At 55.6% G+C, this 26,155-nt stretch overlaps 1 protein-coding gene across 12 annotated transcripts in view; it reads left to right on the top strand.

The window, feature by feature from the left end:
• Positions 1-26,155, top strand: part of EBF3 (EBF transcription factor 3) — a 115,826-nt gene that overhangs the window by 79,570 nt on the left and 10,101 nt on the right. For 5 of the 12 annotated variants that reach the window (XM_068961851.1, XM_068961857.1, XM_068961854.1 and 2 more), the window contains 3 exons: positions 2,749-2,866; positions 8,182-8,312; positions 8,808-8,934. In XM_068961851.1, the coding sequence (XP_068817952.1) occupies positions 2,749-2,866; positions 8,182-8,312; positions 8,808-8,934 (376 nt within the window). Of the gene's footprint in view, positions 1-2,748; positions 2,894-6,783; positions 6,787-8,181; positions 8,313-8,807; positions 8,935-26,155 lie in introns of all 12 variants that reach the window. The other 7 variants (XM_068961856.1, XM_068961853.1, XM_068961846.1 and 4 more) reach the window with 3 other exon arrangements.

Here is a 26,155-nt window from a genome sequence, read left to right as displayed (position 1 = left end):
GGACTGCGTCCCTGCACCCAGGCTGACTCGTCCTCTGCTTGGCCTCAGATCCCAGGATTTGCTCTCAAGGACCAAGGTGGCAAGCCAGTTTGGGGTTCAGTTGGTTTTCAGTTGGATAAACTACAATCCAGTCACGTTGTTCTTGCCTTTGTGAATGACCGGGAGGTGGCTTCAGGGGAAGGGTGCTCAGCACACAGGATGGATTATTTTACTGACTTTCATCATAAAAATATCTGGGCCGGGACACAGAACTGGTCCTTACCTGCCAGCGAAGAACGTGGGCCCCCATTGCTAGGCTGGGTATTGCCAGATGGTTCTTCTTTGGCATTTGATTTACCATCAAATCACTCAAGGCTTTTCTAGAAATGTAAGTGGTGCTTCAGTCTTCGGGTGAAACACCGGACCCCTGTCTTGACATCCAGCCCAGCAGTCGGGGTGGAGCCAGCAGCCAGCCCACAGTCAGGTGCAGGAGTCATGTGTCTGCTGCAGGCAGTGGGCCTGCTTCCGGTCCTCGGGCGCAGGGCTCCACACCGGTCCATTGGGTGGACCGGAGGTCACACGAGGCTCAGCAGTGGCCACAGGCAGCCTCGGGCGCACGTGGCCTGCAGTTCCTAGAAGGGCCTCCTCCAGTGTCTGGAGCTGCTCGCCCTGCCTCTCAGGAGACTTAGCTGAGCTGAGCAGCAGGTCAGGGCTTGCACGCATTTCCAGCCCATATCAGTCTCAGCACCTTTCCGTAGGTGCATGGCGGGGCTGGCCAGCTGTGAAACGGAACACAGCCCGCCACGCTCTCTGCTCAGCGACACTTTTCCCTTGGCGACTGACCTATATAGAGACGACAGAGCAGAGATGGTGTCCTTTTGTGTGTTTACTTTTACCCTTTCTTGTTTCTTGAACTTATCATGGTCGAGGAATGGAGAGGGTCAGGTGTGTGGCTCAGGGTTACTTCTGTGTCTCTGCATCCCACGTGGGGGCGTGTTGGTCGAGGCCCCTCTGTGCCCAGGGCGGGGACTGGCAGACAGGCTGCCAGGAGGGCACCTGCGTGACCGTGGCATCAAGCCTGCCAGGCCAGTAGTGGTTCCAGAGCGGGGTCAGAGCCACCCCTGCCAGGGCGGCAGGGATGTCTCACCCTGGACCTGGGGACGCTGGACTGGCAGTGATGCTGGCATTATTTCGAGGCTCAGAGGGGCCTGTGCTGTGGAGACTTGCACAATCTTGGCAGTGCCCACAGTAATAGAGGGTCATCCAGGAAGGTGGTCCCTCCCTTGGCAGGGGGCGGGGGGGTCCAGTGGGTACTTGTCATACCTTGCCGTCTTCTTGTGGGGCCTGAGACTTTTGTAAGACATTAGTTGCTCACAGACACCTTGACATACAAATACGTAGAATGCCTTTACATATAAATATGTAGCTTTGCCTTTTTGAAAACCTTTTCCTTATAATCAGTTTTACCTGTCATTTTTTTAAACTAGCAGACTTTTTATAAGAACAGTTTAAGGTTTACAGAAAAGTTTCACAGAAAGCGTGAAGAATCCCCACGAGCGCCTGGCTGCCCTGCCCTGCCCCGTCCGCCCCCCAGCTCTCCCCTGCGTCTTGCGTGTGTGGCTCCTTGTTCACGGAGGCTTGCCACAGCTGAGGCTTTTACGCCACCTCGTGTGGCAGGCTTTGACGTGTGCCCACCTCCTGGTGCCCCCGTACCTGCCCAGCTGTTCTCTGTGAGGCTGTGGTTCTCTGGGTGGAGCTGGCCCTCCCTGCTGTCTGAACAAGAACCGGGGCTCCCCGCACCCCAGATCCAGGCTCTGGCTCACGTCTGGGCTCACGTCTCAGCTACCCCAGGTCTCCCAGAGATAATGCATTATGCAGCGCCCCTCTGTTCCAGGCGGATCTCAGGGCCGGTGTCTTTTCCTGTTTCCTGAGTTGTTAGCTAGGCGGGGGCACCGCTTCTGGGGTGCTTGTCGCAAGCTCCCCGGGGAAGGTGTCCCTGGGAGCAAGGCTGTCCCTGCCAGCGTGACTTCCTTCTTTACCCCTGTGAAGTACTGAGACTGGGGAGGGCCTGAACCTGGATCAGGGCCGAGTCATCCCTCCAGCAGGAAGCTCGTTCCCCAGACAGAGTGGTCCTCACCTTCCTCACTGTGAACGTGAGAAAGGATACTTTCCCTGCTCAGAAACCACTTTATTCCTATTCAGCTCGGTCTTTTCAGATGCAAAAACGTTCATTATCAGACACTGGCTGTAACTGTGACATTGACCTGGGCTCATTTGATGATAGAATGTGGGCAGTAGAAATAGCTTCTGATTTATGAAGCCTTTTTTGGGGAGGGGGAGGGGAGCGGGGACAACTCTGAATCCTCACAACTCCTCAAGGAAGGACAGTCTCCAGTGAACCCATTTTAATTAGATAAACTATCTAATCAATATGTGAACAGATCAATCAAAACGGTAGCTTTAAGACGAGTGGCTGGAGGGGTGTTTCTGCAGCTAATGGCGAAGAAGAATTTTTCCCTCTGAATTGGATTCACTTGTTAGCATAATAGGAGATTAAACTGTAATTAGTGCAGCGGGTTTGGAAGAGAAGCAATCTTGAGTCACAACAAAACAACCCACCCACCCCATTAGCCGAAAAAGGCTGTGTGTGTGCGCGCACGTGGCTTCGAGGCAGATCCAGGAGCAGCCGCGGGGGGCTCGGGGGGGGCCCGCTGCCTAGTGGGCCCTGCTCCCGTCTGCCTCGGGTCTCACCGGCCCTTGTCTCCGCAGGTTGTCGTGTCCACCACGGTCAACGTGGACGGCCACGTGCTGGCCGTGTCCGACAACATGTTTGTGCACAACAACTCCAAGCACGGGCGGCGGGCCCGCCGCCTGGACCCGTCAGAAGGTACGGCCCCTTCTTATCTGGAAAATGGTAGGCACACGCTGAGCGTCTTCTTTTTATTTGCGATGCTTCCTTTTCTTCGCGCCATCCTTTCTGTTGTTGTGGTTTCATGTCCAGCGGCCCCTCCCTGGTCCCCACGTCCTCGGGGCGGCGCCCTCCCCTCCCCCACTGGTGGGGTCGGCGGGCTCGGCTTTCCCACCCTGCTCACCCCCGTGGCCCTCACTTTATTGGTTGAGCTGTGTCTAAGATTTGTCTCTTTTGCTTATAGAGCATTTCCTGCAGTTTTCATTTATGTGAGGCTTTTTTGGCTTCTTGTAAGCCTCCATCCGGGTCATCCCCAAGGCTTTGGGCACCTGCTAGGGTGCTCACATCCTGGTCCTGTGGGCTTCGGGGACCTCCTGGCCCTCCGTGGGGAGACAGCCTGCGTGCGCACGCACGTGTGTGTGTCCACACGTGGGGGTATGAGTGGAGGGAACAAGAAAAAAAAAAAAACAGCATAAAATGTGTACCAAACGCTTCCAAGTGATGGACTTCTTGTTTTGCTTGTTAAATGAGAAGAAATTTAGTAAGGGTGATAGGCTTGTAGTCAGGATTCAGAAACACACAGACACGGACCTTTCCAAGCTACCCTGTCACCTGCTCTGTGTGGACAGGCGGGTATCTCCCCCTAACATAAGGTCTGGTCCCCTATAAAACAGTCCATGAAAAGCATGAGGTTCTGACCAATGAAAATTGCTGGGAAAGTAACGTGAGTTTTTTTTTTTTTTTTAAGTCAATTGCAAACACAGCAGCATGATGAAATTCTTCAAAGAGCCTGTAGACTAAGTGATTTTAAGACAAACTCTCTAGACTGAGGTCTTGGGTTCAGGAGCTGCACGTGGGGCAGACAGACTGTTCACAGGAAAATGAACAAAGCCCTTGCCGGGCCATCAGAATGAAGTATGATTCAGACGTCAGAATGGGAAGACAATTTATGAACCTGCTGCAGTCCACAAAAATAAACTAATTTGTTTTTCTACATTAATGACTAAGGTGTAAGAGAACAAAAATATAATAATTAAAGGTCGCCCTGGGCGCCAGAGTCATTAGAATCTGTGACGTACTGTTTATCTCCTTTCTCTGCAGTGAAGGTAGGTGTGTGTTTTGCTTAGTAACCATCACTAATGAGGTTCACAATTAAGAAGGTTGGATCCCAGTCCTCGGTCCCTGCTTCCCCAGAGGGCCAGCGCTGGCAACGTGATAGGTTCAGGATGGCCCCATGGCCCTCTGGTGTTTGGTTGTAGTCTGGGTCCAAAATCAGCCTCCTCTAATGAGCTATTATGATCTGAGCAAAGTATGAGTATTTATTTTTGTAAGTAGCACGAAAAAGCATTTGACTGTAAGCAGAAAATATAGCATTTAGGAAAATAAAGGCCACTCTTGGGTACCTTGGAGATAAAACGCAACTCATCAAGAGCTATTTGGAGAAGCAGTCTGGTTTGAGATTTTTTTTTTTTAGGTTTTTCAGTTTTTTTTTTAAATCAACATTAAGAGATTGGAATATGTTACTCCACCCCCGAAAATGACTCATAAGTGAAAGATGAAAATAGGTGACTCTGAGAGCTGATCTGTGTAGGTCTTCAAGAAAGGCATTTGCGGTCCTGGGGAGCTTTCTGTGCACTCTGTGACTGCTGCCCTGTTCTCAGGTGCCCTACACAACACGACAGGGGTCTCTCTGGGACCAAGAGAGATACTGCCTCCACTCCCTGCGAGGGCTGGCACTTAGGGAGTTCGTTTCTGGGCCAGTCTGTGTCATTCTCTTTCCTTCCTTCTTCCTGGTTAGTACCTACCACTGGGTGCCATCTTGGCTTTGAACAGGGCCTGCATTCTTTAAGGAAGAGGTGCCCCCAGAAAGCATAGATCTGGGCCTCTCTGCAGCCTCTCCTGGCTAACACCTCATTATCCAATCATCTAATATTCACCAGCAGTGTGTACACACTCGCTGATGACTTCCAAGTGAACTAATTCCCCCTGCTGCTGTGGATGTCTGCCACCGCAGCCTCTGAGCTCACAAAAAAGCAAGGCAGATTATTTACAGTATTGAACACAAGTGACGGAAAACAGCCGTGCCACCTTCCAGCGCAGCCCAGAAGAACCCGGGCTTGCTTTCTTTTTTTTTTTCCTTGTCACTTGTCCCTTCGTAAACGCCTCCAACCCTGTTTAAACCTTGCGTGGGCCCTGCCCAGCACCCGGCCTGCAGCAAGAGCGATTTGCATGCCAAGTGCCGTAATGCGGTTAGGTTTATGCAGCGAGGTCGACGGAAGCCAGGCTGCGGGGGCTTTAGCGAGTTAAGGGAACAGATGGCCCTAGGAGAGGTAAAAGGTATAATCCCATCAGCTGGAGTATCAGCCAGCCATCTGGACATCTCGAGCACAATTACAAGACATTTTAGCAGGCAGAACAAAGGAGTCTTCATGAGGCAAGATTAGGCCTGTTGGAGGGCCTCGATATTGTGAACGCAGGGAAGGTGGCAGCGCTGTGGTGGTACTCAGGAGAGCACGCTGATTACCAGGAGCCAGGACAGGAAGCTGTTTACTAACAGAATCCTGGATGAGACCCCCCCCCCTGCCCCCTACAGAAAGGCCAGGGGACCCCAGCGGTTCAGTCAGCATCTCTGGGCTCAGGTGGCATCCACATTCATTTTCTGAGATGCTCGTGCCAGCCCCTGCCATCGGGCACCCTGGTTCCCAGACCAGCCCATCCTCGTGGGCATCCAAGGTGGGTGGGGGAAAGCCGGGGTGCCCTTCTACCCCACAGGCTGAGAGGGGGGCTCCCGGAGTTAAGGCAGCTCGCGGTGCAGGTCAGATGAGCAGGGCGGGAGGCCCCCGGAGGGAGCCTGGGCCACACGGAAGAGTGGGCCGCCCAGGCGGTGTCTTCAGGGCTGCGTCCCAGCACGAGGAAGATGGTAGGGGGGTGCGGGGGGCAGTCCCTTCCCGCCGCATCCCTGCTCCTCCCCGCCCGGCTTCGGCCGCGGTGCCAGCTCCCGTCATCTGCTCGAGTGTATTGTGCACGCCTATCATGAGATCTCTGACGCTGTCTGTGTAATTCATTTTGCTATGGTTCCCATTGAACACATGTTCCCTCTCTCTGTGTGCATTGAAATGTATGCAAATACAGGCAGGAGGAAGATGGCTATCGCCGCGGAGGAGGCGAGGCTGGCCCTGGGATCTCTCTGCCGAGGAGCCGAGCTGTGGCTTCTCCACTGGGCCACAGCTGCCAGACAGCCATCTCCTGTGCGGGCAGGAGATCCTGGAGGTTTTTTTTTTTTTTTTTTTTCCTTTTCTCACCTCCAAAGTAAATTTGTTTACTGTAATTTTTTTTTTTTTGTGAATTATTTGCCATAATTGGCTGTGCTGATGAAGGTCACCCCCTTGGAGGGGACTTGTCAGTCTTTAGAGAGCTGATCCTTTTCAAATGCTCTCCATGCAATTAAGAAAAGCAAATGTCATTCGGAAGCCTCAGAAATGAAAATTTGTATGAACTTATTAGCATGAAGTCAACAGCGCTAGTTAAGGGCAGGCTCCCCGTGTGTGCTCTGTGCGTCTGCTGCTGAGGGAGCCTCGCGGGGATGAGCAAATAGAGCCCCCGCTAGTCCAACATTAGAGCAAACAAAGGAAGGTGGTGTCGGCCCGGCTCAACAACAATACCTGCCGTGATTAACTCCCGTGTCTGCTGCTGCCTCTGACCCGTCAGCGAGCCACGCGCAGGCTTCCGGGAAGTCCTGCTTATGAAGACGTGTGGCCAGAGCTGACCCAGAGTCTAAAACGATGATTTATCAGGAGCTGAGCTACACGGGGTTGGGGGGCGGGGGTAGGGGCGTGCTCACATGGGATGGACAGCCTAGTAAGGCCCGGGCGTCCTTGGGAGGCTTGTCCCCGCAGCTGGTGGGTGGGGGCCGCGTGGTCAAGCCGCCACGTGTGTACGAAGCCTTCGTTACTGTTTTCTGGACGAATCTCCACCGAGGTGGTTGCAAGTGGTGGAAGATCACCGAACGGGGAGGGCCCCTCGGGCCAGGAGTCAAGCTCCTCCATGTCCCGCTCACTTCGGCACCCACACCACCCCGACGCCAGGAGGATCCGGGTGACACGGGGGCGCCCAGGGCTCGCTGGGGGCTCTTCCTCCTCTCCACGGAGGACCAAGGCCCGTGCTGGCTCCTGTCTAGGCTGTAATTGTGTCCAGACCACGTCATCCAGGAGACGCGGCAGAGCCTAGGGGCCACACGGCCGCCCATCATGCAGGCCTCTTCTTTGTACCAAAGATATAGGCACAGAGAGTCCCAGTGTCCCAACCACAGTGCCTAGCCCGGCAGAGGAGGCCTGCCGGTCAGAGGGCCGCGCCCCGCGTCTCCCCAGCAACCAGCTCTCTCTGCACTGGGTCTCTGCTCACGACAGGCCCTCTCAGGTGGTGGAGATGGTCCCCAGCCCTGTGCAGGAGAAGAGCCGATCAGAGGACAAAGCCGCCTCCTCGAGGCTGTGGCCTTCAGCCTTGCCTCCGCAGGCTCGCGGCAGGGCTGCTGGGAGCATGGGGCTGCTGGGAGCATGGGCCTCCTGGTCTTTCCCCTGTGCCTGCCCTTGCGGTCTGTCTACACCACCCCCCCCAGCAGGCCCCGAGCAGCAGCATTGTAATAACTCATGCAAATGTGAGCGCTCCGGAGACAAAGGGAGGTCAGGCCAGCGGCAGGGGATTCCTGTCGACAAACAACATTAGATGTAAAATGTGCACCTTTGACAAAAGTATTAATATCGTGCTTTTGATTTTTTTTTCCTGATGAAAAGTGAAAAGTAGTAATTGTGAAGTGACAGAGGAAAATGAAGTTTTGAACCAAAAGGCAAAGTTCATGGATGAAAAAACCCAACCCAATTAGCTGCTTATGAGGAATCGAAATGCAAGGCATTCGCTCCTCCATCTCCCCAACAGCCTTTGATTGACTCTGCTCAGATCTGCCCGCAAAGCAGATAAATCGACGTGCCACATGCACGCGCTGCTTAATCATTTGTAATCGTCATATTTGCCCTGACACATAATTTGCTATATCAAGCCGCTTTCTTTTTTTTGTTTTTTCTTACTCAGTAGTATTCAGTGGCTTGGCCTTTGCTTTATAAAACATTTAAGGGTTTGCTTTAAACGCATCAACACGCTGATCTACGATTGCCCTTTGCGTGCTGCCCGGAGGAGCGGCTGCCCGCCCGTCTCCTGCGGTGTCTGGCGTGGCTGGAGGAGGACAGCGTGGCGGTGGTGGGGCGGCCGCTAAGGTCCCGTTCTCTGTCTTGTGTGGGCAGCCACTCCGTGCATCAAGGCCATCAGTCCCAGTGAAGGCTGGACCACGGGGGGCGCGACCGTGATCATCATCGGAGACAACTTCTTCGACGGGCTCCAAGTTGTGTTCGGGACAATGCTGGTGTGGAGCGAGGTAAGCCCGCGAGATCGGTCCACTTCCCGCCGTGGCTTTGTCCATGGACCGTCTGACACTCGGTCGACGGCGCCACCCGCCGCCCGATCCCCTGAAAGCCGACGGTGCGCCCAAGGCAGGGGCTTCTCTGCTGGGCGGGTGCAGAACTCTGCCCCCTGCTCTCCAGCCCTGGGGTTTCAAACCTGCTGTCAGAGGTCCCGAGTGCCCTGGAACAATTAGCGCTAGAATTACTAGGAGCAGGTTTAAGGAGACATATGGTGGCAATTTTCATATGAATGATGCCCTGTGGCCTTTCCTGCAAACTACACCCGGGATCATTTGCAGACTTTTTCCTGAAAGCGCAACTGTAGGTCCTGAGTCTGGGTGACAGCTCGGAGGGAGCATTCCGAGACGATGGTCCAATTGTGCTCATTTTTGGTAATTATGTCCAACTGGCAAGTGTCCGCCTCTTACGCCCAGGCTGCTGAAGGCCTCTTCACTGTATGGTTCTTGTAGCTGATCACGCCCCACGCCATCCGTGTCCAGACGCCGCCGAGGCACATTCCTGGAGTCGTCGAAGTCACCTTGTCGTACAAGTCCAAGCAGTTCTGTAAGGGTGCTCCAGGGCGGTTCGTCTACACCGGTGAGTCCACCTTTCCAGCCTTCCTGATCCGGGAGGGCCTCTCCATGGCCCCTGGGTCCCTGCACAGGTTCTGCAGGGAGGGCTGGCGGGTGAGCCAGGGGGTGGTGTCATCGGGGAAGTCTCTGCATCCTTGACCAGCTGGTGTGACGCCCTCACCCCGTCTGTGATCCTGCCTGTAAAAGGAGGCGGTGGGCTGTCGGTAACCACGTTCCCAGCGTCCAAGGGGTGGCTGCCCCGTGAGGTCCCAGAGGTCAGGCCGTGTCCCCAAGGTCACCCACACCTGTGGATAACAGAAGCAGGTCTCCGCCCAGCCTGGGGCCTCACACCGCACACCACCCTGCTGCTGACGGAGGGTCTGAATTCTGTGCGGGGCTGGGCACCCGGACATCACCAGGAAGGGTCCCCTCTGAGGTCCTGGATCGCCATCCGGAAGCTGTGTGCCGCAGTGCTTTGCACACAGGCGGCTTGGAGGACACGACCCGTCTGAGGCTGCTGTGGAGAAAGACCACAGTGACCACAGGGCTTGTCTGCATTGGAGCCTCTGGTCCTGCCGCCCACAGAGGCTGGGATGTCTGAGAGGGCTCCGCGTGCTGAGCCCCTAGGGGTGAGGGCTTGCTCTCAGACAGCGTGGCTTCCATATGCTCACCCGGTCAGGGTGGCCGGGAGGTCCCCGCAGGAGCCTGTTCTGGGCCTCGGGGTCTGACCACATGCCGTCACCCACACAGGGCACCTGGGGGACAGGCCTGGGCTCCTCTGGGATGTGGGCCTCTCCTCTGTCCCACGGGTGGATGACGAGGTAGAACGGAGGTGCCTTCCACTCGGGGGTGGGGTGAGGAGTGGAGGCGACTCACCCTCCTCCCCCTTTAGGAAGCAGATCCGAAGTGTAAGTTCTTCCGGCCGGCCCAGTGTCACCCCTGGGCTGCCCCGGGCTCAGGTCCCGGCCGAGAGCAGGGCTGCCGTGTCCAGAGGCGCCCAGACCCTTGACAGCCTGGGCTGCAGCGAGGCTTGCATCCTTGATGGGGCGAGGCAGCCTCCAGTTGGGCGCTGAGCAGCGCTGAGCGAGTCAGCAGGGCAGGGAGGGGCCGTTTCCGCCCTTGGGGCCAGCGCATGCTGCCTGGGGCCCAAGACCTTGGGGACGCTGATGGGCGCCTACCTCCAGGGCGGGGACTTGGGCCCCCTGCTGTGACCAGGAGATGATGGACTGCGGCCCCCCACTGCGGCCCCAGCCTGCTAAATAATAAAGACCCAGGAAGCGGGGCAGCAGCCGGGGCCTCTTGTGAGCCTCGTGCCCGTGGCCACAGCGGGAGCTCTTCTGGGTAGAAGGACCACCGAGGCCGCCAGGAGCTGGGGGCGGGCAGGGTCCCCGATGGGCTGTCTCCCCGCAGCAGTCAGCTGCCTCTGCATGACCACTGCTGACCTGTGGGTGCCCCGCTGGGTTTCTGGCCATGAGCTCAGGATGTGGGCAGTGGGAGCCCTGCTCCACCCTGCCTGGTATCGCCCTGGGGATCTGGGGGCCGCCCAACCCCCGCGTCCTGCCCTGGGGGCCACCCGACCCCCACATCCTGCCTGGGGCCCCTGGGGGATGCTTGACCCCCGCTTCCGCTGCCCCCTGGGTGCATGTGTGACCTGAGCTCCCAGGAATAGCCGCTGAGGCATCTAGGTCCCTCGGAGGAGGGGACATGTATTTGCTGGCAGGCCCTGAGCGGCCACGGGCCACATGGATGCCAGGTTGGGCCAGGCACTGTGGGGTGGGGACATCTGTAGGCGGTGGGACCACCTGGGTCTGCCCCAGATGGACAGGGACCCTCCGCCCGAGTCAGCCCCTCTGGCCTCCCAGCCATGCCCCCAGCGGGTCTCCAGATCCCCAATTCTTGACCCTCGGGCTCTGGGTGCAGAGACCCGCAGGCTGTGGTTGGGGTGCTGACTCAGAAGAGACGTGACGGCAGGAAGGCCTGGTTCCTCTAAGTGCTCCGGGGGCTACCGGGGACCGCAGCCCCCTAGGCAGGAGGGCCGACGAGCCGAGCGTCATGGCTGGAGGGAGGGTGTGCGGACACTGTGGCTTGGGCAGCTGGTGTCCCAGGGCCGAGGCCCAGCCGCTCAGGTGCCACGGGGCGTGGGTGAGCTGGGGTGCCCCAGCGGGGCAGAAAATCTTCCTTGGCTAGAGGGCCCCTGCCCGCAGGGAAACGAGTGTCCTGAGTCCGTTCCAGGGACAGCTGTGTCCCGGTGACCGTCGTCCGTTTCTGTGGCCGGTGCTGTGTCCACACCACGGAGAGGGGGCTTCTCAGACCCCATGCTCATTGTCCCAGCAGTCCAAGGCTCTGGGGTTTCCTCCACAAAGGGTTGTCTCGTGAATGGATGCCTCAGTGAAGCCATTCAGCCAGCTGGGGCCCCTCCTGTGGGGGGCTCATCTTCGCCTCCCCCATCATCAACGGGAATATACATTTCAAACGCGCGTCAGGGCTAGGGGGCCCCGCGCTCTCTGGGAGTGGAGGGAAGGTGGGGTCATAACCTGTCTGACCTGGAAGCTTCTGTCTGATTTGTGCTGCCCTGGAATTGATGGGGACAGAGGTGCAATCACAGGGAATTGCTCCCCTCCGCAGGCTGCGCCAGCCCTCCTGGAGGCCGGACAGCCTGCGGGCAGCCCCATCCCCTGGGCGTCTGGCTCCCATCAGCAGTCCGGCCCGCGGGGATATGTCACCCTGAGCCCTCCTGGGTGAGGTGGCCAGGCCGCCAGAGGCCAAGGTCTAAACGAGCTGTTTACAGCAGCTGAGAAAAACCCCAGTTTCTTCGGAACCAGACCCGATGTGTCAACCCAGAGTGGGTGTGTGGTGGGGGGCAGACCAAGCCCACCCAGCCAGTCCCCTTTGCCGGCTGCTTTCAGCCCCAGTGAAGGCAGAATTACCTTGGGAGGTGGTGGTAGTGCAGTTGATTAGCACGGTGAATTAAAAGAATGAGTCACAGTGGCATGTCCGGCTCCTCCACACCAGTCCTTTGTATTCCCAGCGCGCCTCACCCCTGTTGCAAGAAGGTCAAAAATTAGAGAGAGAGAACAGTTTTCAAGCGGCTAGCACTTAGGAGCAGAATTAACAATCACTCTGTATGTAATTGCCAGTTAATAGTAAATTGCCTTCCAGACTGTAAAATGCAATATAAACGGGTGGGCACCTAAAATTAAATTAATGAGATATTTGCTGCGTTTAAAAGTGAACAGTGCAGATTAATAATTGAGTGCAGTGCTTGTTTTAAAATTTGTCTAATAGTGTATCGTTAGCTCGTTTAATAATAATTAAAGCAGTCCCGCAATATCCTACCTGAGGAACTCCATGGGCAGAGCGAACAGTCTCACGTTTATAATTTCAACCAGTAGAAAGACATCGAGTTGTTCAGAGCAATAAAAGAAATTATTTTTTAATTAGAATGTAAGCATTGCGGTGTTACTCGATTAAGACAAATTGGAATTTGTATGCTTCTAATTGAAATTATGTTCGAGGGAAAACTGCTTTTACAGACAGCGTTTGCGAGCGTGAGGTGCTTTTGCATGATCAGAAGTGTCCCTTTTGCCAGCGTGTCCGTGTGGCAGAGGGTTCCCTGTAACATGGAAGGGCAGGAGCTGGTTGGTGGTGGCCTGACTCGTGGGTGTGGCAGCCAGGGGCTCTTCCTGTAGCCCTCTGGTGCCCGAATGTGTGGCTGACCCCCCCTCAGTTTAGAGATTTCTTTTGCTCAATTAAAGGAATTATCACAAATGGCCAGGCATGAACATGCAGGCTGCCACGGGCACAGCCAGTTCAGTTACTGAGCAGGATGGTGGCAGAGGCCGTGCCAGGGCCGGAGTGGCAGGGGCCGAGCATGGCGGCCAAGTGTGGACGAGATGGGGACAGAAAGACGGCCGCCTTCTGCACTGAGATGTGCAGCTCAGACACGAGGCTCAGCCAGCGATTGCCAGCAGTTTTCATTCTTCCTGATAAGGGTTTTTGTTTTTTTTTTTTAATCATTTGTTGTTGTTGTTCAGCTGTTCGGTCAGGTCTGACTCTCTGCGACCCCATGGACGGCAGCACGCCAGGCCCCTCTTTCCTTGAATACCTCCCAGAGTTTGCTGAAACCCATGTCCCTTGAGTCGGCGATGCCATCCAGCCATCTGATTCTCTGCCGCCCCCTTCTTTCGCCTTCAATTTTTCCAGCATCAGGGGCTTTCCCAAGGAGTCGGCTTAAAACTGGCTACATGTCCAGGGCGGGGAGTGGGGGAAGGCGCTCACTCTGTCTCAGGAGCTGTCTGGCACCAGGGGTGGCTGTCGGCTTGCCCCGGGGGCCACCACGTCCTTTGGCAGTCTCCCACTACCTAACCCACACTTGGGCCCGCCTCTCAAAGGGTGCGGGCATTTCTGAAGTGTTTTAAAGTTCTTGTGTGTGCATTCAGACGTGATTCTGTCAACAGCTGATGACACGCAGCAGAGTCGATACCCTTCGACCACTGCCACGCCGACCTGCTGTCTCCCAGCCCAGTGCCTCTCAAACAGATTACTTGTATCCCCAGAGCGGACGATTCCTAATTGCCTCCCACCAATCATACTATTTTTACTTTGCTAAACTGCTTGCTCATGCCTTCCTTCCCCTTAAATGTAAGCCACGTGATTATTTTGGTGATCAGGTTTTGACCACGGAGGTGGATGCGGGGGAGGTGTTTGCATTTCAGGTTGGGGGTTTGGGGGACACTTTCAGCCCATATCTGTGATTCCTGGCTTCCCCGTCCTGGCCAGTGAGGCCCAGCGGCTCTCAGCGGCTCCCCGGGCGTTCCTGGCTGTAGTGGGGACCCTGCAGACCCAAGGCCCTCGCTGGTTCCTGCTCGCCAGTCGGATGGTGTCAGTGGCAACCTCTGCCGCCCTGGAGGACAGACAGACTTGCTTTTAACGTGAGGGCGGTCAGTTGGAAAAGCAGCTTGGGGAGACCCCTTCAGGGCCCACGAGCTGACATAGCCCCCCAGACAATGCACAACTCCAGCAGGATGTCTCGCCCGCCCCACTTACCTTTGCTCGTCCTTGGCTGCGAGCCGGGGGCAGAGGACGAACTTGTCCCTGTTGGCAGGGATGGCGAGCAGACCACCTGGTTGTCTATGGGGCCATTGGTGGGGCTCCTCGGGGCCACAGAGGAAGGGGCGGGCCCCCTGGGATCGTCTGCATGGTGCAGCCCAGCCCTGGACCAGATGGCGACCAGTGAGTCCGCCAGCACGCGGCGCGGCGTGGGGGACGCCTGCCCAGCCCCGTGTCCCTCTCAGGAGCCAGGCGGCTAGGCCTCCCGGGTGCCTGCCGTCCCCTTGCCTGCTGTCTCGGAGGAGGCCGGGGAATGAGACACACCGTGTGTGCTGTTGCGCAAGGAGACGATCTGTCCTAATCAGTGACACCCATTTACTAGAATTGCTTAAAATGAACTATACCTCATCCAGAAATCGCACATTTAGAGGCGCTCCATTCATCATCTGAAAATTGAGGGCCAGTAAACTTTTCTGCTCCTCCAGTGGGATCATAGGCATGCATCAAAATGTTAGAAATGATTGGTGAGAGGAAGCTGTCACCCATTTATCAAGGAAAAGAACATTATTTGCTAATTTCCCAACCAGGCTGGTGACAGGGTGCTTCGTCTTTGGACCCACGGTGACCAGCATGCCCTTTTTGTTATTAGTACAAGTCAAGCGCTTTTGGGCAGTTGCTAACAAGACACATTTGTCTGTCATCAGAGGGGCTTTGCTTGTTTTCCAAGTGCTGTGACCACAGGCTGCTCTTCCCGGAGCCCGATGGCTGTGCGTGGCGAGGCCGCGCTCGCCTGGGAGGGGAGCTGGCTGATAAATCAGGAAGTTTCCACGCCAAGGTGAAGGTATTGACTCTCAGCACCGAACCTGACAACACAGAGCTGGGAGGAGACAGCCATTCGTCTTCCCCGGAGGACACAGGGGTCATGGGTTCCCTCGGCGAGGGAGGGGCTGCGGGCCGCCAGCCCCCTGCCCCACGGGGACAGGGCGAGTTTGGGACTTGACTTGGTGTCTCTGGCCTGTCAGGGAGCCCACCTGCCCCTGGGGCTGCTCTCAGAGCCCGGGGGAGTGCCCGGGAGCGGGAGAGCGGGCTAAGGCAGCGAGGAGGGCGTACAGATCAAAGCTGTGTCACCTGCGGGGAGGAGCGCCCACCGCATCCGGGAGGAGGCCGGGGAAGCTGCGGGACGAACGGCCATCTCAGTGGAGAGCCCACCAAGGAAGCTGTGGGCCTGCTGACCAGGAGCAGAAGCAGCAGGCTGGCCTGTGGTCCTAGGAGAGAAGGAACAAGGACAGTCCCCACAGGGACCGAGGGGCTCCTCCCTCCACATCCCTGCAAGCCGGTGCCCTGGGGTCCTGGGCCGCCCAGGTTTTCATTTGAAACCTTTATTTTGGGAAGGTCTTGGGGCTTCCCTTCTGGCTCAGCTGGTAAAGAATCTGCTGGGTTCGACCCCTGGGTTGGGAAGATCCCCTGGAGAAGGGAAAGGCTACTCACTGCAGTATTCTGTCCTGGAGAAGAGTCAGAAAGGGTCGGAAAGAGTCAGACACGACTGAGCGACTTTCACTTTCACTTTAGGCTCTAAGTTGAGCCAAAAGCTCAACCTGACAGAAAGATCATTTTTTAAAAAACTACCGTTTGAATTGGTTGGGCCTTTTTTTATTCATTGTATTCCATAGAAAGTACAAGCTGAATCATTCTTTCTTAGGATGACTTTTCAATAAAGCAGCAACACCTGGAACGTCTTCATCGGGTGTGAGCTGTGTGCTCCACCCCCAGAAACAAATACACGGACGTTTTCAAATGCTCTTAAAGAGCCTGTAGTCCCTGGGTTGCACAAGGGCTCTGGGTGCTCGTGGTGGGCGGATGTGCTCCAGAAGACTCTTTACCGAGGTTGTTGAGTATGAGACACACAGTCTCCTGTGGAGACCGTGGGCCACTGCCCATCTCGGGACTGGTGGACGTAGATCATCTTTGGGGGACGCTCCTTAAAGATGCAGCCTGGCAGCGGGTCCATCATTGCACCCCCTGGATGCTGTCCTTCCCAGCTCTCCCGAGGGCCCTTGCCTGCACCTCCACAGATGGAGACCCACCTCCCAACACGGTGAGCCCTGGTGGTAGGCCAGCCTTCCACGGGCTGACCCTCTCCCACTCCAAGCACCTGCTGACCAACGAGGACCACAGCCGGGGCCTCTGAGCGTTTGGAGGTGGGGGAGTTTGGCCAGGTTTCTTCCCATCTTTTCAGCCCTTTCATCCTCCCGGGAGACGCCCTTTGCCTAGGACTCCCCTGGGCCTTTCTGGTCTCAGCCCTGGGGGTGGGAGGGCTGTCCCACCCAGTCTCAGAATCCGTGCGCCTGGCCCCGGGGCCCAGCCGGCTGCTCTAGGCCCAACCGTCACCTCCGCCCGCTTGTGAAGACCAGCCTGGTGCCCTTCCCTAACGCCCCCAGCACAGGACACCCGCAAGCCTGTGGGGATGGCCGTGCAGCCAGGGCGCTCGTGACCCTTGTGGTATCGGGCCACAGGGTCCCCGGGCCAGAATCGGTTTGCCTTGTGTGCTGGTCGCCGGTGAACACGGAGGTGGTTTTGAAAGCTGACCCGTTAGCGCGAGCTACAGGGTGGGAGGTGCTGGGGCCGCAGACTCACGTATGCTGTCCGTGAGGCCCCCCGGAGACAGGCCTGGGGTGGTGGACGCCGCTCACCCCGCTGCTCACCGCCCAATGCCCCAATCTCTGGCCCCTCCAGCCTCTGCGCTCAGGAAACACCCGTGGGCGGCAGTGGTCTTTCAGGGAGGCCGGGCGTCGGGGGGCGGTGCAGAGGCCTCTTGTCCACACAGCTGGGAATTGGCCTGTGGCTTCCCGTGGTCAGCGTCTCCCCGAGGCCCACCTGAGCCAGGTTCTCTGCAGGTGATCAGGAAAGGCCAGAGACCGCCTGCATCTCATTGGTGCTGGGGGTGTGGCGGGGTTCCCCGGGTTCCCCTGGGGGACCCCGCCGGCTTCACATGGGCAGCCTGGGGCCTGGCTCCGGGCCGCCCTCGGCCGCATCTGGGCCTCTTCCAGCTGCTCAGGCATGAGGATGAGAAGCGCTGGCCAGGAAGTCCTGGAAGAGGCTCGATTCTCTGGGAAGAGGGGTGGCTGTGGGGACTGTGGGAGGAGCCTCTGCAGACATGGGTGCTTGGGGCGGGCGGACTGCACCTCGGCAGCGGGTCAGTGGTCTCCAGGAGGGTCGGGGGCTCTCCAGGCACGTCGGGGTCTCCGTGGTCTCCAGGCGGATTGGGAGTCTCCAGGCAGGTCGAGGGTCTCCAGGCACAGGGCAGAACTTGAGCCCAGGGTGGGGGAGCTGAGGGGAGCAAGTCCGGGCTGGGTGGCGGGGCCCAGAGGCGGGTGAGGTCCCACAGGCCTTCTGAACCCCACACGTTTGGGGATTTGGGGGGGCCCCTTGGGAAGAAACAGGTCTGTTTTACTTGAGAGACATAACCCGGAATCCTGTGCTCAGGGACTCTTCTTGGCCCTGTCAGTATTTACACTGACCTTGACACTGTCTTCAAAGGCTGTGACTTAGCGCCTTGCCTTTCTTCTTTATTCACCTTAAAAAGCCGGAGTTAAAAACGCCTCCGTGGGGACTGAGGGCGGCTGCAGAGCCTTCCTGAGTTGGGGGGTGGGGTGTCTCTTCCCCAGGCCCCTCCCCCCAACTGGAGGCCTGCTCACCCCAGTTGCAGCCTCTGTTCTTTTACACAAGTGCCAGACTCCCCTCCAACAGCATTCGGACCACACGAGGCCTTCCCTGGGTAAGGGCCTGGCAGGCGGGTGTGTGCTGGTCTAGTCGCCTCAGATTCTGTTCTTTATCCAAATGGAGAAGGCAGTGGCACCCCACTCCAGTACTCTTGCCTGGAAAATCCCATGGGCGGAGGAGCCTGGTGGGCGGCAGTCCACGGGGTTGTGAAGAGTCGGACAGGACCGAGCAACTTCACTTTCACTTTTCACCTTCCTGCATTGGAGAAGGAAATGGCAACCCACTCCAATGTTCTTGCCTGGAGAATCCCAGGGACGGCGGAGCCTAGTGGGCTGCCATCTATGGGGTCGCACAGAGTAGGACACGACTGAAGAGACTTAGCAGCAGCAGCAGCTCACACAGCCTAAAACCCACCCATTTGAGCATACCGTTAAGCGGTTCTTAGGAGGGTCACAAGGTTGTGCCACCACTAACGGAGAACCTTCCCCGACAGAAGCGCCCAAGCAGCCATCAGCAGCCCCGCCTCGCCCCGCCCCGCCCCGCCGCTCCAAGCCTCGGAGGCCTCCAGCTCTTTGCTCTGTGCCTCCGCTGGTCGGGACGGCGCCCGGGGTCCTGTGGGAGGGCACTGTTGGCTTACGGCCCTGCGCGTGCTGCCTTTCTCTGTGTGGCCGCATGGTCTCCCATTGTGCTGGGACCACGAAGCATCCGATCATCTTGCTTCAGTCCCTCCTTGGGACCTGTTGGGGACAGGTTCCAGGACCAAACCCACGGATGCTTGAGCCCCTTGCAGCGCAGTCCTTCGAATCCAAGGTCATCGCTGCGCTTGGTCGCATCTGAGGGTTTAGGACTGGGGATACGGAGGGCCGACTGTCAGACAAGCGATGCTGCTGTGAAAGACGCGTGAGCGGGTTCTTGTGTGGACATACGGGAAACGTTGTGTTCTCTCTGGCTTCTCCAAGTCAAAAACGGAAATAAACCTTCTCCATTGGTCTCATATTTTCAGGAGGTCCCCGGAGTCACCATGGTCCTTCATCGTTATGATGGAGCACCCACTATGTGCCTGCGCTGAGTAGGGCAGGTGCTGTGACTCAGTGATGGCTTTCCAGGAGGAGCACGTGAATGAGTGGGCTGGGGAGTGCGCCCTGGGGGTGGCGGGGTGGCGGGGTGGGGGGTCACAGGAGGGAAGGGGAGGCTTCCTGGGGGGCTGGGCCACCTCCATCCGTGGTGCGGGGTGGGGGTCATGCCAGAGGCGTCCCTCAGCTTGCCTCTGTACTGAGGTTTCACGCGGACTCCACGTGGGAAGGTTGCCTGGAAGGTGCTCCAGAGCATTCTGTTGGGAGGGGGAGCGCACAGGCCGGCTGCAGTTACTCTTGCTAACAGCGGTGTGACCTGTATCGTCTGTGCTCTTTATCCTTGAGGGTGGTTTCTGTTTGCCACCTTCTTCCCTTTTGTTCAGACCCTTCCACCCATGGAGAGAGGCTGCTTTTGCTGGAACCAAGATGGGGGATGAGAGGGGTGGGGGTGGCTGGGTCCCCCGTCTCCTGCCTCCTTGGAGAGTGTGTCTTGGGGGCCCCTGTCCCTGGGGGCCAAGCCCCAGAGAAGGGGGAGCGTCTGACGGCCCGGGCCTCAGTCTTCCTGAGCTGCAGGCCTGGGCTCAGTGGTCATGGTTTGGACGTGACTACGAGGCCAATGTCCAGGGTATTCCTTGAGGTATGTAAACAGAGCTGTTTGCATGCCATCCAATGGGGTCAGCAAGTTTGTTATTTGGGGAACAAGGAACTCTTTTCTGGTCTGATGTTCCGTCACAAAGCCGCCAGGCAGTGCCAGCACGGGGGAGCCATGCAGGGAGGCCCAGTGCACCCGGCCGGGCGTGGGAACACCCCTCTGGAGTGGCGAGGTGGGCCCAACTTCCAATTCGAAGTCAAGTGTGGCGCCTCTCGCGTCCTCAGAAGTCCTGGCGACACAAGGTACCCTGGGCTGGAGGGGCTCCGGGAGGGAGTCCCAGGAAGCAGAGGCCAACCCGGGGTGGGTGCGAGCCTCCCCAGGGGCTGTCAGGGCCACAGTGGGCGTGCCGCTGGAAAAGCCGGGCCGCTGCGATGCGGGGACTGGGGCTCGGCCACCTGGCGCTCAGGGTGTCAGAGCGGGCCGTTGCTGCCGTGCCCGGGTCGGCTAGGGACAGCGTCTCCTGGCGCACGATGCCCGCCTGCCACGGCCTTTGTGTTCCCCATGCATGCCGCGGCGCCTGGCTCACCCTGCCGAGTTCTGTGATTGAAATTCATTGCCAAATTTATTGAGAAATTAATGAGAAAAGCTGCAAAGTATTGACTTTGAGAGGAAAACACAACTCATCTTGAATGAGGAGGAAAATGCAGCAATAATTTAGCCGCTATTGATTTGGCCCTGTCCATGTATCGATCTTCATTTTACAATATTAATTTGCACCTGCAATCGGCTGCTAAGGGAACCGATTTCATTTTGTGGCTGCGTTAATGTGCGGAGCGTGAGGGGCTCTTCAGAAGTGGGGGTGCTGCACGTCGGGGGAGGCAGCCTCTGCCTTTTCTATCTTTGCTTGCTGCTGAAATAGGCCAAAAATTAATTTTTTTTGTCGGACAAAATATGAAAGCAGAAACCCACCTCCGACATGGCCCTCCTCTTGGCTGCGCTGCCCGCACGAGGAGCCGTCAGCCGCCTGAAACTCCAGCCACCTCTCATCATCAGGCCCGGATCAGTTCAAAGTTCATGAAATTTCTATGAGCATTGATCTCGCCCCATTGATTTTTTTTTTTTTGCAGCAGATCTTTGAAATTTTAATTTCCCGAGCATCTGAATTTCTTATAGATGAAATGCACTTGGAGGAGACAGTTGATGATAAAGTGGAGAACTTAGCATCATTTTAAAGCCTAAAAAAAGGGAGAAAAAAACAGGCAGTTGCAGCCTGTGTCGTGTTTTTGAGGTGGAGGAGGAGCTCCAGCGGGGGCTAGGTGTGGGGGCGCTAAATACCAATTTTGTCTGCCGTGGCCACACATTTTTAATGCAACTTTTTATACAGTCATTTTTGAAAGGAAAGCTATCTGGAGAAACAGCAGGATAGAGCAACATTCTTCAGTGCACAATCATTTGCTCACAGCAGTCTTTATCACCTGGTCAAGTTCACCTAGTTACTTATCAGTGGGACATTTAATAACCTCAAGGTGATATAATTGCTATTGGCATTTTTCCCCCTTGGATTCAGCTGGTTAATGTGTAAACTACTTGTCAGCAAATAGCACTTTGTCACTGAAATCACTAACACCCTCTAGAGGGATGTCTTTGTATTGAGCAATTTAATTTTACTTTATTTAATTTTTACACATTACAACCTGTGTTCATTCAGGCACTGAAGGGCTGCAGTCTGTTGGGGCAGGGTCTGGGTCTCCCTGTTAGTAAAATATACTATATCTTATTTAACAATCCCCATCGCCTTAATTGAAGTGCGTTCTTGTCCCTCGGAAAAGGAACTGCAGATGTTCTTATTATGTAGTTATGTTGCTAATGTGAAAAACTGCCTCATTATGAGGATCTGTTTGTAGCTAGAAAATTACTGCATTATGACAAATGCATGATTGGGAAGTTACAGGAAGATGATCATTATTGAAATGAAACTGGAACTCATTTAATAGCTGCAACCAGCAGCTGGAATGAAGCAAATGAATGTCTTCCTGTTTTTATTGTTGTAGGCAGGTTTTTCAGGCAGAAGGGAAATTTGTGCTAAACCTGAAACTTCTTGTACCCCCTTTGCTCGTTGGGCTTGGGTTTAAACGGAGGCAACGCTAAAGGCAGCGTTACCTGGGTGTCCCCCTTGTGTGCTAATGATGCTGTTTTAAAAACACAAGGGTGTCAGTAGGAACAATTAGTCTCGGTGTACTTAGCGGCGGTGGCCCTGCTCGCTGGCTGGGCTGGTCTCCAGGTACCCCTGGCAGGGGTGGTCGGGAGGTTGCCATCACAATTAAGCCCTGTCACCGCGACCCCTCCTTCCTGCCCCAGACCATCCCTGTTTGCAGCCGAGATGCCTCCAGGCCTGGGGGTGGTTGGGGGGATCCCAGCGCCTGGGGCAGGTGGCCCATCAAAGGCAGCAGCACGAATTAGGGGTCAGGTCTGCTCGGGGCTGCTGTTCCTGATGCCTTTGGGGGCAGGCTTCCCCCAGTGGCGCCCCAGGCACGTAGTAGCTGCTTAATAAATGGTGAGTGGATGAAATGAATTTAGAGGCAGTTGGTTTGGCTGTTTTCCTTCTAAGAGAGATGCTCTTGTAGAAAACAGGCTGCCCAGGTGGCTCAAATGGTTAAGAGTCTGCTGCAATACAGGAGACCCAGGTTCAATCCCTGGGTCGGGCACTTCCTCTGGAGAAGGGAATGGCAACCCACTCCAGTATCTTTGCCTGGGAAACCCCATGGACAGAGGAGCCTGGCGGGCTGCAGTCCATGGGGTCACAGAAGAGTCGGATGTAACTGAACGAACAAACACTTTCTCACTTTTAGAAAACGCCCCCTGGCCCTGAACATAACGTGGTCCACCCTGAAATTCTGTCTCTGTGTTACCGACCCAGAGGCCCCAAGGATGCCCCCTTGCTTCACTGGATTGCGTTTCTACATTAGCGGACTTGCTATTCAAGTCTAATAAAATAATCACATACGTTTCAGTGTATGAGAGATTAACACAGACCACAGGGCAGGGCTGGCTGACAAAGAAGGTTAAGCCGTCAAAATGGGAACTGAAACTCTGCATGTCACAAGAAAGAAGATACTACCGCCTCTCGCCCATCGGTACGCTATGTCCCTAATTGCAGCGGCCGGTTGGAGCTGCTCTGGCCGCAGCTGCAGCTCGGAGCCCGATGCCATTTTCTGCTGCCACGTTAGCTCCGGCAATCCCAACTTGAACTGACATCACAGACCGTTAAAATTTTATCAATTGCGGTATGATTAATCCCCCAGTACACGGGCATGACTTAAATATTTAGAATGCTGCTTCTGTTATGACTTTAATGCATGTAAAGTAACGAGATTAACTCCAGTACACTCAAATATATTTAAATGTGGATCCTCGCGAGCTGTAGGCGATTCCTGCGTGCGGGAATCATTGAGTCTATGTGGCCGTGTCAGCCTCTATTTGTGTGACCTGAGCTGGATGCTGGCCTGCATACGAGAGCTGGGTGTCTGGCCTCTCACGGGCTGCCTGCCTGCCTGCCCCATTTGGCATGGAATGTGATTCCTGGCTATTCTAGCTTCTGGTTCATTCAGGTTTTATTGCTGTGTAATTTTCTTATTCTAAAATAAAAGCTCTCCAACAAAAATTACTATGCATTAGGCCGCCGTAGCCTGCTCAAATGGATATTAATACAGTTTATCTCTAAAAGGACGAATAATGTATTTGAAACAGATAAAAGGCCCTCTACTAAATGAGGAATGTTAATATCTTATGGCACGGTTAATAAAGAGATATTTCACAAGGGAGATTTGTTTTATGACTTTTGATACAACAGTCTTATAATCTGACATATCTTAAATGATATAATTTTGTGCCTGCGTTCATCTTTTTCACATGTAGCAGCCCATCTTTGCAAGATTTGAATTCAGAACAAATAATGGGCACTAATTACTTTTTTTCTTGCGGGGGTGGGGGCAGTCGGGGGCGTGGTTTATTGTAAACCTCGTCCTCTCCGACGCAGATGGGCGTGGAAATCCTTGCGGAAAGGTGGACGCTGGTAATACATTTTGAGAAATGTCTTGGTTTTTTTCCCCCTTCAGCAGAAAATAACATTTGTTTTTGTTGTGTTTAAGGCGGAGTTTAAATTAATCTAACCCAGTGACACACGTTAGAGACTAAGCACGCAGCTAAATAATTCCTGGGAATAAACTGCTCAGGAACCAAGTCCATTAATTTACAGCTCTCCTGATGCTGACAGATGTGAGGGCCGGAGGAGGACCTACAAATATTAACATAAAACAAATTTGCTTTATTCTTCTTCATATTTCTTCTTCATCCCAACTCGAGCTCACCCAAGGCTCCTTCTCTAATTATCCACGAGGTCAGTAAGCAAAATTGGGCAGGAGCTGGGAGATCAATACAAATTACCCCTGAGCAAACCAGTGCTGACAGCTTGAATCGCAGCATATGTTTACCCAAAATCAGGCAATTTATCTTAATATCAGCAAAGTAATGCAGTGCAGGTGAAAGGCCAGGCAATCTCTCCCCCTCATAATTACCCAGTTCTAAAACAGGAAAGTGGTATTGATTGGCCTGGCTCGCTGCTCTGTGACTGGACGTGCAGAGCCGTGGCCTGGCTCGGCTGGGCGCTCCTTGTAAACTCCGCACACGGACTGTGTGTCAGCTGTGCAGAGGGGCTTCTGTTTTCTCCTCCAGTTGTAGGCTGTGCTGGGGAAGCCTGGGCGACTCCCGTTCTTGCCCCGGTGCGGGGCGGGGGGTTCTGGGGGGTTCCATCCGCAGAAGTCTGCTGGTCGGTTCCCCCGACGGCAGCTGCTCCCAGAGGCGCAGGGGTGGGCCACCCCACCCTCAGTGATCAAAGTGCCCCCGCCCGGAACTGAGAGCACAGGGCCTCTTCTCCTAAGTCTTCCGTGTAAGTCCTTCAGGCTCCCCTAGCGGAGCCCCCGACGGGATTTCCAGCTGCAACCGCAGCTGCCCCCCACCCCTCACTGAGTCTGGCCTGGCGAGACCCACGGTTGCCCACGTCCTCTCCCGACGTCCAGCCTTGCTCTCGGTGGGGCGCTCCAGACATGGGCGCTCCTCGGGCTGCAGTGGGAGGTGAGCAGGGCCCTCTGGTTTCTACTGCTTGGGCATCTTTTCTGGTTCTAGAAGGAGAATATCAATCGGGCTGAAACATCAGGGATGTCTCTCCCGGAATGAGCGGGTACGGTTATTACAAGTCATAAAGCTTCTGAAAGCTTGCATTAGAGCGCCTATCACCTGTCAGGCATCTGCATGAAATCAATAGCGGCCGCCCATCTCTCTGTGCGGATCACTTTTCACTGGGCCGATTCATTAAGTCCAGCAGGCATGGCGGCGAGCTGGGGGGAGGAGGGCCCTGGCCCCTGAGAGGACACTGGGCCATCTTTCCTGTCGCCTGGTCGGGAGACATGGAATCCTTTCGGGGCCCGCTGGCTGGGTGAGGCCCGTCCGCCCGGCCTGCACTTTTCCTGACACCCTCGTCCCGGCCCAGGCAGGGACATGACGAATTGTCCCCCAAGTCTCCCCTGACAGCTTCTGATGATTAATGGTTTGATTATGAAGTGGTTTTACACATACAGAATTTACATCACAGAGAGTTAGGGATTTTTGCCGTGTCACACACGCCAAGGCATTTCGAAGAGCTTTACTATTTGCAAAGAAAAAGGAGGGCAGAATCGCAGCAAAAGCCGTGTCATGTAAAATCAATATGTCGGATCAATGCTTTATTAACAAGAAAATGTCTTACTTCACATTCCTGTGCGGACCTTTGTCTGCGCGGCGTGTATGATGGAATGTCAGACCACACCGCGGTCCTCGACTTCCGGGCGGCGGCCCGCGCGGGCCGCGCTGAGACCCGCCGAGGGTGTTGACACCAGCGCCCGAGCACTCGAGGATAACGGTGACCAATTATTCCGGAAAGCGCCTTCAAAGGCGGCCTCTAACCCTGCTCCTCGGAGCCGCCGCCTTTGTGTTCCCGGCGCTCCGCGGACCCGCTGAGTTGGGTGGTGTTAATCATCAAATTACCCGCTGACTAATGAGTGATGGCCCGAATTGCGGGCTGAGTAATGAATAGATGGCGGCGGGTCTTATTAGTCTCAGAAAAGCCCCCTGATTTATGCCGCGCCGAGCACCGTGGCGTTGCTCCCCGGAAAACGATATCTACATCAAGAAGTAATGTACTCTAATAAGTATTTTCATCTTAACTCGCGTCCCGGCCCCCGGGCTCAGTTTTTGTTGGAGTCGGGCAGCGCTATAATAAAGCCCAATGGCTCCTTATGAAGCTTGTTAAACACAGAGGCTGCGGTCCGACCGAGCCGGCCGTGATTCATGCGCTGTACACAGCGCTCGGGCTGCTGACTTATGGCCGCGCACAGTTCATAGTCAAAATTACAATTTGAGGGATAAAAAGATTAATTACTATTTGTGGCCGGCAATTTCGTGGGGCTGGGTGGAATGATAGTGCCCACATCCGTCTGTAGTCGGCCATTCACAGATTATTACAGCTCTGCAAGAATACGTGCTCCTCCTGCCTGGTTGGTGCTCAGGCAATACGCTAGACAAAAAAGGACCACAGGGATAAATCTGAAGCTAGCAATAGCCGGACATATGTCATAATTGCCAGGTCCTCATAAATCCCCGGCCGGTGTGGAAGGCCCCACGTGAGGTAGACAGTGATCGCGACTGCAGTGATGGCTGTATATGGCCCAGAGACTGGCAACTTCCTGACTGCACGCCCATTTCTGCAATATATTGAGTGC

This window comes from Capricornis sumatraensis, chromosome 23, assembly GCF_032405125.1.
Source record: "Capricornis sumatraensis isolate serow.1 chromosome 23, serow.2, whole genome shotgun sequence".
NCBI lineage: Eukaryota > Metazoa > Chordata > Mammalia > Artiodactyla > Bovidae > Capricornis > Capricornis sumatraensis.
The sequence above is the reverse complement of the archived record's forward strand: the minus strand, read 5'-3'. Positions and strand labels throughout refer to the sequence as shown.